The 13360-nt window shown below is 37.1% G+C and overlaps 1 protein-coding gene across 1 annotated transcript; it reads right to left on the bottom strand.

Moving 5' to 3' along the window:
- Positions 1–12532: 12532 nt before the first annotated feature.
- LOC132682800 (keratin-associated protein 13-1-like) lies at positions 12533–12964 on the bottom strand. Its single transcript, XM_081796546.1, has one exon. It carries the CDS (start codon positions 12962–12964, stop codon positions 12533–12535), a length of 432 nt encoding a protein of 143 aa, XP_081652672.1.
- Between the last annotated feature and the right edge of the window lie 396 nt (positions 12965–13360).

Genomic DNA, 13360 nt, shown 5'->3' with positions numbered 1-13360 from the left:
AAACAAATCAATAAAACTTCCAATTTACAAATCCAAGAATCTTGGGATACTTGAATCAAGAGCCACACTAGGCACATTATAGTGAATTGATTAAAAGCAAAGATAAAAAGAAAATCATAAATTAGCTAGGGGAAAAGGAAACATTACATATGGGGAATAGTGATAAGAAATACAGCTAATGTTCTTAACAGCAGAACATGGAATGATTTTTTTTTCTCTAAGTTTATTCATTTTGAGAGAAAGAGAGAGAGAGCATGAATAGGGGAGGGGCAGAGAGAGGGGGAGAGAAAATTCCAAGCAGGCTCCATGCTGACACAGCACAGAACCTGATGCAGGGCTTGAACCCAGGAAGCGTGAGATCATGACCTGAGCTGAAATCAAGAGTCCGACATCCAACCCATTGAGCCACCCATGTGTCCCTGGAATGATATTTTTAAAAGGCTGAAAAGAAAAAGAAAATTCAGCTTCCTAGAATTTTATATCAGTTCAAAATATCCTCCAAAAATGAAAGAAAAAGAAAAATATTTTCAGAAAATTTGTATCCTCCAACCATAAAATCATTAATTTTGGGGCACCTAATTGGCTCAGTTGGTTGAGCATCGGACTTCAGCTCAGGTCATGATCTCACGGTCCATGAGTTCGAGCCTCGAGTCGGGCTCTGTGCTGACAGCTCAGAGCCTGGAACCTGTTTTCAGATTCTGTGTCTCCCTCTCTCTCTGCCCCTCCCCTGCTTGTGCTCTGTCTCTGTCTCTCTCAAAAATAAATAAACATTAGGGAAAAAAATCATTAAAAGTAATTTCTAGAAGTGTGTGCAATTGAAAAAATAAGTACTATAATCAGTGCATGACACTGCTCAGATCAGAAACAATTAGCTCCATATCTCAAGAATGCAGACTCAGGGAAAAGAAAAAAAAAAAAAAAAAAAAAAAAAAAAAAGGATGCAGACTCACAAACAAAAAATGCAAGTCAATATTTCCATAGTAAACAGCACACATAGTTTGAAACTGTCCAGTTGTATAGTGTTGACAAATAATTTAGGTTTTTTTTTTTTCTTAAAAAAAAAAAAAAGAAAACTCTCTCTGGAGGTCAGTAGTGTGCAGTCTTGATCAATAAACAAGCAGACCAGGATCTGAGTACATGGGAAGTCTCCTTCAAATGGATTCCATTCAATCACTTATATGAAATAGAATTAGAGATAAGAATTAACTGGAAGGGAATGAGGTTACAAGCCTCTTTGGTACAGAAGATCTGGATTAAGACTTGGTACTCTTTGAAAACATATTTAACTTTCCATTTTGTCTAAGAGTAGTTCTGAAGCCTATTCATCTTGTGGTTAGTAACTCCTAAGTTTGTCACGAGGGCTATTGAAAAAGCATTTGGAAGTCCGTAAGAATGAGAAAGACAAAGACACATACCTTAGTTGCTGGAGAGAAAGGAAGGAAAAGTTAATTCTGCTTTGGAATATATAAAAATAAATATTCTTCCAAATGATTATATAAATTTTCTGAAGGTATTTGTCACCTATTTTCCTATATAATTTTTTAAATGAAATAAATAACTTTATTAGTTTTCACAAAATCCGAATTTTGACCTTGTTGGCTTTGTCTGTTTCATGTTGATTTCTATTTCACTGACTTCTATTCTTGTCTTTATAATTTCCTATCTTAAAATTTCTTTTGGTTTAAATTTTTATTCTTTTTTCAAGCTTCCTCATGTAGAGTACTAAAATTTTATTTCAAACTTTCTTGTATGTTTGTATATACGTTAAAATTTAAATGTGTCGTTCTTTGCAGCTGTATCTCCCCAATTTTACTGAGTTATATCATTGCTATCATGCATTTCAAAATATTTCCCAATTTCATTGTTTTTTTTTTTCTTCAATGTTTGGATTATAATCAATGGTATTGATTAGTTTATAATCATATGAGGTTTTAAGTTAAAAGTTTGTTTTATTTGTGCCTTATCTCTACTGATTTTTAACTTTTAAACAACATATTTCCAGCACTAAGCTGAATAACCCAGATTTAAACTCTAAAGCCAGCCTTTAAGAAAGAATTTTAATAGATTAGCTTCTCTAAATGAAATTTACATGATTTAAATCTAATAAACGTCTTAATCCACAAATAATATGGTGGTTTCTTATTTGTTTATTTTCTAATTTTGTTTTGTTGTATATTTGTGAAATTGAAATGAAAGATTCTATTTTTCTGCGAAAGGGCTTTGAAAGGTTGTGTATGCAAGGTCTTAACTGATATCTGTAGAGTTTTCCTTCTCTTAACATAGTAATTTCTTGGAAGTTCATGGTGTGAAGGTGCAGGTTTCTCTGACAATAAATCTGAGGAGCAGAGGAGAGTTGAATTCACTCAATGAACAGCTGACCATGTATCTGTGCTGGCAGAGTGAAGGAATTAAGAAGTTGCCACATAACACCAGGAATATAGAAAGCAAGGAAATAAGTTTATATGGTTTGGTCCATTAAAAAGAAAGAAGTAAAGAGAAAACTGCTATGTGTTTGTAAAATTGAGAGAAGGCTACCTATGAGCTTTCAATAACTAAAACTGAATTTATCTCATTTTGGTTAAAGGCGTCTGCATTTTGCATTCCAACAACCAGTTTCAAGCCTGATTCATTTCTCCAAGCGTGTATGACGTTATCACTGAAGCCAGGTGAGAAGGTTAGGTTCAGAAGACATGGATTCTATCTTGGTGCCTTCCCAAATGGGCTTCTAGAACGGCCCAGATGTCTGCTTCCGTTGTATCTCAACCTGAGGTTCAGTTATTTTATGATTCCTTCCTAAACTTTTATAAATATAGTATATCAGGAAACGATAAGCTGTTAAAAATAGGGCTTGTTGTAAATGAGCCGAACCTAAAAATAAAGTGATAACTTTGCACAGAGCCAGGGAATCTTTAAAGAAATTTTCTGTGCGTTTTTTCATCATACTCACAAGCATCCCAGTGTGGAATTCACTCATGATAGTCTAACGTCCTTTTAGCATATGAGAAAATAGAAGCTCGAGGAGAAACATAGACTTGCCAAAGGTGCCATTTCTTTGAGGAAATACAAATGTCCCACTCTCTTCCTGGATGCATTAAATATGAGAGGCATAGTGACTGTAGAGATCACCACGTCAAACTTAACTTGTTGTATACACATGGATCTTGAGACCTACAAGAGTTAGTTTCTAAGTCTCACAGAAAGTTAATGGCAGTGCTAAGGATAGACCCCTGGTTCCTAAGTTTCATTTTAATGCAATTTCAATTGTGCCATGTAATCTCATCTTCTCTCTCCTCCAGCCATCCCTCTTCCTTCTCCCGCTCCCCATTATCATCATGAGTTTCTGGGTCCTAATCTCCTCTTAGAAGGACACCAGTCATGTTGGATTAGAGCCCACCCATTTAACCTCATTTTCCCTTAATTACCTCTTTAAAGGTCCCATCTCCAAATACAGTTACATTTTGAGGTTCTTAGGGGTTAGAGATCCAACATGGGAATGTTGACGGGAGGGGCACAAATCAGCTCATAATATCCATTTTGGACAATGTTGTGACCATGCAAGACCATGAGGCAACAAACACAAGACTCAAAGTCATCATGTTGAGGACAGTGGAATAGAAGAGGTCAAAAAGACTCGCCATTAAATTGCTTGAGAAATGATCATGGTTTCGACACTGTCACTGGGAAATCTAAAGGGATTGAAATTTTGAGAGAAAGTGTAGAAAATTTCATTTGGCTTTCCCTGACAGAAATAGAAAGGGCAGTGTCCAGTACTCTTCTATGAACTTAATTTTATTTTGCTTATAACTTCCACGATTTTTTAAAATAGAATAATCCACGTAATCCCCACATGCACATTCCCACATGGGGGCCACAGTCATTCTAGAAATACAGAACACGGACAAAATAGCCTTAACACGAAGGAGTATTTTTTGGCTAAATCGGAGCTATCGCTGATGATTAAAACCATTACCTGGTTAAAAACGTAAAAGTGGTTTTCTGGCTCCAGGAAATACTCTAGTTATTTATTTAGAGAGAGAGTGAGAGTAGGGGAGGAAGGGAGGGGCAGAGAGGGGGGGAGAGAGAGAGAATCCCAAGCAGGCTTCCTGCTATCAGCGCAGAGTCTAACACAGGGCTAGATCTCACAAACTGTGAGGTCATGACGTGAGCTGAGAACAAGACCCAGGTGCTTAATGACTGAGCCCCCCCCAAGTGCCCAAAAAACAACCTTCTAAAGGCAAATCAGGGAGAGATTCAATAGTCATTACACCGCAATATAATGCAATACACACAGCTGGCGATTACAATGTTGAGGCAGTACATTTGTAATAGCACAACTGATATTTAGGTTAAATACAACATTCTATTTACGGATATCAGCATCAAAGTATAAAAACTATCGTTGCATATCAAGAAATTGTCTCAATCCCATATAAAAGCTGCTCCCGAAACAGCCAACACCTATGTCCAAGTCTTCTGCAACATTCTGAGTTTACCAGGATCAAAGTAAGGTTCCCTCTATATTCCAGCAACAATTATTCTAGGTCTTGTTTCCAGCAACAATTATTCTAGGTCTTGTTTCCTTGCAGTCCTGCTCTCTACCAAAGTGCTACTAGATTTCCTATAGGTCCTACCCTTACCAGACTTCCAAGTTTCTCTTGCTGTATTTCGTGCCGATCTGTTACACCCACTGGCTGTTTATATTTTGAACTCAAGAATTCAGTTCCCAGGTTCCTGCTGCCTAAGCAATTCTATTTCCAGGAATTGGCAGTCATCTTTTTTACCAGCCAGCATGTGGTTCAGATTTCTAGGGATTGATGTATTTAGTTTCCCAGGAAACTCATCATGAGTCATTTCTATGCAATTGATTTCACCAATTCCTATTTATTTATTCTTGTCACATTGGTGATTGCAGATAACAGCTTTGTTACCCTTCAACCTTGACTCCCATATTTTTTATTAGTCATGCTTCGGTACTATGTTGTTAAACATCTTGTCGATACCAGTCAGTTCTCAAAATAATATTCATTTGACTCTGCTCATAGGAAATGTATGATCAACAAATGTTCCATTATATTTTTTTTTCAAAAAAGACTGCATTCATTTATCTGCTACTGTGTAGTGAGACATTTTAAAACCAATATTTAAAAATGTGGTTCCTGTTTCTTTGAACTTACCATCTAGCAAGGTTAACCAAATAACAGTGATTAACAGCTGTAAACAAGCAAATCCTCAACATATACATGAATTTAACAATGAGAACTTAACTATCTTAAAAACTTAACAAAGCTTCCACGAGAAAGTATTTTACAAGCTGTGGCAGGAGGATGAACAAAGATTGCTTGATCAAGGTAGAAACTGAAGCAAGGATATCCAATGGGAAGATGATTGCACTAATCTGAGCAAGAATGAGAAAAATCTATGATAATGAGGTCCAATAGTCAGCATATCTACATGTATACAACCCGTATTGTTTTTTTTTTAATCTTTGTCTCCAATTGCTACATAAATCCTCCCTTTGCCATAAACCAGCTGAACTTCAGTTATTCCCTGAACACACAGTAAGCATTTTTCTATCCTGCTTTGGTCATTTTACACCCTCTTCCTATACTCCCTCTTATCTGTTCTCATAGTTCTCGTGTCTTTGATATTTAAGATCATCCTACCTTTTAGATTCATTGCCTTTTTTTTTAGATTCATTGCTTTTTAAGTTTATTTATTTATTTTGAGAAAGAAGGCATGCACACATGCAAGTGAGGGAGGAACAGAGAGAAATGGAGAGAGAGGATTCCCCAGCAGGCTCCGTGCTCAGTGTGGAGTCCAACACAGGGCTCAATCTCACAAACCGTGAGATCATGACCTGAGCCAATATCAAGATTTGGACGCATAACCAACTGACCCATCCAGGTGCCCCTAGACTCATGTTTAAATGCCATTTCCTTTATGTCGCTTCCCTATCAATACATGTTATCTCTCCATCTTCTGAAATTGGGCTAAACTGAATTACAGCGAAATTTAAAGAGGGAGGTGTTAGAGATGGGATGGTATCATGAGTATGCTAATCTTAATTAGAAGTTCAATTAGTAAATTTCTATGTGTAAAGTTCCCATTTCCTGATGTGAGGAGAGTTTGCAGTTGGAGTTCCCAGGCTCATGGAGGATGAGAAAGCAGGGATTTTGTTGCAAACGTCCTCTAAATTGACTCAATTAATAATCAGTCAATTTCGGCCCATTTCCATGGTTAGATGTAATCTGATCCCATAAACAACAAGCTCTTAAAACTTAAAAGATACATATTTATTAATGTTGTGAGCAGAGAGGGTAGCACACACCTACACACTCATATATGCACACAAAATCAGCCACATCACCGTATCCCTACATTTCTAGCCACCATTGCACTACAGGTGTTAGCCACAGCAATAAGGCAATAAAAACACATAAGAGGCATAAACACTAGCAAGGGAACAGGAAAACTTTCTGTATTCATAGGTAGAATGACATAAAAAAAATGTAATGAATCTATAAAATTACAATTAAAATCTGTTTTATTTCTATATAATAAGCAAAAATATGTGGAAAATCCAAAGTATGTTATATGAATAACAAAACATATAATCTACATTTCAAGATTTAAGATTTGTATATTTTATACTATGAAATACTGCAGAAAGAAATTAAATAAGATCCAAATCAGTAGAGACACATATCATGGATTGAAAGACGTTTAGTATGCTTAATTTATAAATTCAACACATTCTGAACAAAACTGCCAGGAGGCATTTTTATAAAAATTGAAGAACTGATTCTAAAATTTATATCATGCAAAGAAGCAAGAAAAATCACAATCATCTTGAAACAGGAGTAAAGTTGGAAGACTTTCATTATCTCATTTAAAGAGAGATATATAAAGGTATATTAAAATATTGTAGTACTGAAATAAGTATAGATAATTAATCAGTGAAACAGAATAGAGTTCTAGAATGGATTCACATGTATACTGTCAAATTTTTTTAATGGAGATGTCAAATCAACATCTTTGTAAAAAATATCTTTTTGGGGAAAAATGTCATTTCAAAAATTATATTAGAACCAGTGGTTATCGGGGCACCTAGGTGGCTCAGTTGTTTGAGAGTCCAACTCTTAAATTTGGCTCAGGTCATGATCCTAGGGTTAAGGGATCAAGGACTGTGTTGGCCTCCTTGCTGAGTGTAGAGTCTGCTTGGGATTCTCTCTCTCTCTGCCCCTCCCCACACCTGTTCACACTTTCTCTTTCTCTCTCTCAAATAATAATTTAAAAAAAGAATCACTGATATAGGTAAAGAACTTAAGAAAATATATGTGTTGATACCTTTCATAGACATATATAAAGACTGAAGTTTTAAAGCTTCTAGCAAAAATAAGGATATCTTTCCAACCTGATGTGAAGAAAAACTTTTCTTGAAGAATATAAAAAAAAAAAAACCAACACAATAAAAGAAAAGTAATTGATAAGTTTGATTTCATCAAAATGAATTTTTTTTCTTATCCAAAGTTGTCACTAAAATGAGAGAAGTCATAACTATGAGATTATTAGCAGTATATTTATCAATGGACTGATTTCCAGAGTAAATAAAGAATTCCAATATCCTAGTAAAAAAATTAATATGGCAAAACATGAATAAACACTACACAAAGAAGTCACAAGGATAGCCAATGAGCACAAGAAGGGGTGCTCAAAATCATTATTCACTAAGTAAATGCAATTTAAAATCACAATAAAATACTACTCACATCCAGCAAATGGTTAAGAGAAAGAATGATGTCAATATTGATGAGAATGTGAAACTCCCAGAAATGTAGAACATCACTGGTGGTAGAATAAAATGATAAAACTAACTTTGAAAAACTGATCAGCAATTTTTTCTTTAATTTTTTAATATTTATTTATGATCAGCATTTTCTAATAAAGTTAAACATATGCTCATTCTATGACCCAGAAATTCCATTCGGAGGTCTTCCTAAAAACAAGCAAACAAACAAACAAACAAACAAACAAAACACTAAAATCATAAGCCCACAAAAAGACTGGAACAATCAATGTTCATTGCAGCTTTATTGATTTAAAAAGTTTTCTGTAATCTTGTAACAATTCAATGTCCATCCACAGGTGAAGGACTAAACACATTGTCATCTATTTGCACATTTATTTCCACAGAAATAAAATGAATAAAACATATGTATCATGGAGAATCTCAAGAACATTATGTTGAATGAAAAAAGATGGACACATCTAAGAACATACTGTATGGTTTAATTTTTAGGAAATGCTAGAGGCAAAATCATTTTACAATGACAGAAATCGTTACAATAGTTGGCTCGAGTTGGCAGGGATTGGTTGAAAAGAAACATAAGGATACTTTCTGCCATGGGAAAATGTTCTATATCTTGATCGGGTAGCTGTAACTAGTTATAAGTGTATACATTTGTCAGAAACATCAAACTCTACCATTAAAATCTGTTCATTTCATCGTGTGTCAATACTAATTGAATAACAAAAATTATTTTAAAAAACTAACAAATCGGACAATCTCATACCTCTGCCTAAAACCATTCAATGGCCCTTGCTGCTTTCAGAAGAAAGTGCAATTCTGAGCTAGACCACTGAAGACAAAGAATGGCCCCCAAATCTTTCTGGCCTAATTTCAAGGCATTTGTTCATTTTCTTTCAATGACAAGACAAAATGCCATTCGGTGTTATAATGTACATCTCAAAACTGGGTCCTCAAAATACTCTTCTCCAAGCGCTATCTATCCATTCCCTACTTACTCTTTCAAGCTATTTCAAATTCTATTCCTCTGGGGAACTTTTCTTGACCTCTAAGACTAGGTGCATATCTCTCGATGTTATTTTAGTATCAGAAACTCATTCATAGCTCATTGTTACTATAGTTAAATATTTCTTTAGTATTTGCTTTCTCTATTAATTTTCAGGCCAGTTAGAACAGAGACCCCACACCTTTTCTTACTACATTTTAAATTATGGAGTAATACACAAATATAATCTAAATTTAAAACATATTCAATAATACACATTTCCATTTCACAGACTCTGACTCATGGAAAAGGCTCAGTGAAAATGTCACGAAAACTAATGATACTGACAACATGTTTGGCAATGTGTTCTGAGGCATGACTAATTAGGGAAAAAAAAAATATGAGGGCAAGGAGTTGGGGAGGATCAAGCTACTGTCTGTAATCACTAATGGGATAAACATTAATAAATAGAACTTGTTGAAATCAAGTTCCTAGAAAGGATTCATGGAAGCATTTCCTGGGAAACTGGTTACACTTATTCTTGGAAGTCAGAATTGGAAACCAGTTGGCAGACAGATGATTAGCAGCTTCCGGAATTATAGTTGTGCAGGCTGCGGAAGCGGGGACCTAAACCCCTAGGTTCCAAATCCGAGGTGCTGAGCATCTCTGTCAAAGGACGCAGCAGGAGGAAGCCAGATAAGTGCCAGCTGGTCTCTGTCCATTATGTGCAGTAGGATTAACTTGGTGAAAACTGGAAGATCACGATTCACTATACTCTACGGAAGTATAGAAAGAAGAAAGTCTGTGCTCTGGGAAATTTAGTATGTGCCAGAGACATGGTATAGAGAAGGGGGTAGTTTCCTGAATGGTCGTGGCAAGACATCAACTCAGGAGTTATGTTTCTTGTAGAATATTACAGGTTTCTTACCTTGGCTATCAGTGTGAAATGGGATATTGTTATAACTTCAAGTGTAATTGTGGTGTTGCAAGTTTGCTATCCTCACCGTTGAATTTTGCTCTTTTTGAGCACTTCATAATATTGCTATCTATTCACAGTCAATCAGTCTTTGAGTTTTTAAGTGTTTATTTATTTTTGAGAGAGAGAGAGACACAGAGCACAAGCTAGGAGGGGCAGAGACAGAGGGAGACACAGAATCCGAAGCAGGCTCCAGGCTCTGAGCTGTCAGCACAGAGTCCGATGCGGGACTCGAACCCACAAACGGTGAGATCGTGACCTGAGCTGAAGTCGGTCACTCAACCGACTGAGCCACCCAGGCGCCCCAAGGGTTTTTTTTAAAATATATAAATTTGCTTGTTTATTAATGTTCGTAGATAGAATAACAGTTCCTCAAATACACCCATATTCTAAATCTTGGAATTTGTGAATATGTTACTTTATGTGGAAAAGGTTAGTAAGGTAGCAGATGGAATTAAAGTTGCTAATCAGTTGACCTTAAAATAGGGACATTGCCAGATAGGCATGACATAATCTTAAGCATCCTGAAAAATGGAAGAGAGAGGCAGAAGAGTAGGTCGGAGTGAGGCAGAGTAAGATCGACTTGACCCTCATTGCTGTATCTGAAGACGGAGGAAGGAGAAAATGGGCTAAGGAATGCATCTGGGCACCAGAAACTGAAAGCGGCAAGAAAGTAGGTATTCCCATAGAGCCTCTGGAAAGGAATGCAGCTCTGACAGCATAGTGATTTTAGCCCAGTGAGATTGTACCTGACTTCTCACCTATGGGACTATAAGATAATAAATGAGTATTGTTTATTCCACGAATTTGATGTAGTTTGCTTTGGCGATAACAGAAAAACTAAGACACTAGTATATTTCTGAAAACCAGAAAAATTTCCACCACTACATCTAAAATCTGGAGCCATTAACAGAGGAGACATTTGGCCACAGCTTGGCCAAAAAAGTTTTGGCTGCTCCCCATGACTGCTATGCCCTTGCTTATGTTTTGGGGTAAAAATTGGATTCTTTCTCTTGGTTGAAGATTATGGGCATGATAACAACTTGGATCGTTAAAATTCACGAGCAGGACCGTTTACAGAGGAGTTTGCTGATTTTAAATTTTATAATGCGACGGACGATGAATTTTTCCCCCAAATCTTCTTTCATTATGCCTTTATGTGTTCCTCTAGCCATGTAAGTGTCATGACTATTTCCTAAACATGATGGGGGAGGAGGGGAGAAGATGAGGAAGAGAAGGAGCATATAAGGGAAGACAGGATCTGAGAGAATGCATGGAATAAAGCAATTCTAATAACTCTACAATAATCTTCTGTGTCATCTAGTAAAATTCTATCTGGCTCTTCTCTCAGTTTCCTCCTCTATAGAGGAAGTAGGTTGAATGTGATGAACCCGACAGCTCCTTTTACATTCAGATTTTATTCTGTAGGTAGGAAAGGAGGAAGTAAATAGAGCATGGTGAGATATACTGAGATCAACTTAGCAGACTGGGTGTTTTCCAAGCTTCGAGTACCCTGCAATCCATTTCCTAATTTCGACATGTTTGAAGACCATATCAAATAAAAATAGGCAAAAAAATATTTAAACATTGCTTGTTCTGTGTGAATATAATGTCTCTGGTTGTTATCGTGCTGTCTATGGTAGTATGTTATGCTGTCTGTGTTATCTACTATATAGTTAGTATCTATGTTACATGTTAGCACCTTACATTTATAACACTTGGATGTAGGAGAGAATCTGGTACAAATAAAGAATATCTCATTTCATTTCAATATGCAGCGGAAACAATCATTTTCAATGATAATAAAGGTTTCATGTATAGAGTTAGATTCACTGTGTATGTTGGCAAAGAACCCAGGTGCAAGTTCACACCTGCTGAGCCTAGTTCCTTCCCAGCTAGGTTTGTTCCCATCTAAGTTGTTCTTATACAAATGGAGATAATTTGAGCAGATTGAAAACAGTAATTGGAGTACAGGGATTTAGTCAATTAAAAAAAATATGTGACATACCTTCACTGTGATTAGCTAAAGCTCATAGGTGCTCTTTTCTGAAATTTTACACCCACACCCTAGTCTTTCATTTGAATAACCTGCATGCACAGCTTCATCATGTAAATCTAAATTTTGTTCGCACATTCTTCAAATTTCTCTGATGCATAATGTCTCTATGATGTCTTTTTATGCATGGTCTATATTTATTGTCTGAACAAGACATTCAAATCTCTTGAGATATCATTGAGAAAAAGGCTGTACCTAGAAACTGTTGGCATCCAAGGAAGTCCTGCTTCAACAGGAGAAAATACCCAAGCCCAACCAAAATTAGCGCACAGCCTTTAAAATCTGAGATTTCCAACGGCCATTACCAGCAGTAATGATAACACAATTCCTACTTGACACATCACTAATAAATAACAACATTGACAGCAGATTTAGACAGCAGAAAAAAGAGTTTATTAAAATAAAATCATTTGACTTTTCTTCTATTTTTGAGAGAAATGCAAAACCATAAATTCTATCAACATGCAATTTGAATTACTAATTAATCTTGTAGTCTGACAGGGTTCTTCTATCAGCCGGTGTTTGAGAGCAGGCAAGGTAAAGTTGGTGGCAATCAGGGAATATTAGATGCTTTCAAATGGAGAAAATTAAGACAATAGATAATCTCATCACAGAATCTGCCTGTTTCAAATGGATTTGGCTCTTTGACACACTAATCAGTAGAAGCCAGATCGACAGAGTGCGCATTACAAGATGGATGGAAACTTCTCAAAGGAAAATAGATTGGCGACAGAAACTGGATCCATAGCTCAGGGAAGGGAAACCACAGACTCTATAACCCAGAGGTCTGAAGCCCTGGGATCCATAGCCCAGTGAGTAGCAGCTTCTGGACCCAAAGCCCACAGACCCAGGGTAAGCAGTCCAGCAGGGGCTGCAGAACGTGGAGGTCCTCGGGAGGGAGCAGGACGTCTGGCAGGGGCTGGACACCACGCAGGACGTCCGGCAGCTGGTGGGCTCACAGCAGGTCTCCTGACAGCCGCTGTCGAGGGAGGAGCCCAGCTGGCAGGTGCTGGGAGAGCAGAGGTCAGTGCGGTAGACCAGGTTGCTGGGGTAGGAAGAGCCACAGGAGAAGCTTGGGTAGCGCAGGTAGCCCCCAAGGGAACGGGAGGAGAAGTTTCCAGAGCAGCAGCTGTAGGACATGTTGAAGGGAGATGTGAGTTCACCTGAGTTATGGTGAGAAGGCTCTGAGGTTGAATGTCACCTCCTAGACTGGGGCATTTATATACCCTCAGCAGCAGGTGTGGTGGCCTACATGGTCATCCTTTACGTATTTGTGTGTCTTCATTTACATATGTGTAACTCGGAAATCTCTGTAATTGCAGCTGGATAGTCTCCCACATCTTGTATTTATGGGTGCTATAATTTTGGTGTTACAGCCAAAGCCAATGAACTGCTCCTATGTCAGAAATACCGTGACCATTTGACATTAATGATCATCCCATCTAAGCCAGGAAAGCCTTTCCTTTCCTCTTGTCAGAATCAGAATCTTCAGGTATTTTGTTTCCAGCAATAATGGGCACATACTTTTCTCAAATG

Source organism: Panthera onca, chromosome C2 (assembly GCF_046562875.1).
Source record: "Panthera onca isolate mPanOnc1 chromosome C2, mPanOnc1 haplotype 2, whole genome shotgun sequence".
Lineage (NCBI taxonomy): Eukaryota > Metazoa > Chordata > Mammalia > Carnivora > Felidae > Panthera > Panthera onca.
Note: the sequence above shows the minus strand (reverse complement) of the source record. Positions and strands in the feature narration are given on the sequence as shown.

What these genes read in the sequence shown, in the direction of transcription:
- LOC132682800 (XM_081796546.1), bottom strand. Translation starts at nt 12,964, where the DNA reads ATGTCCTACAGCTGCTGCTCTGGAAACTTCTCCTCCCGTTCCCTTGGG.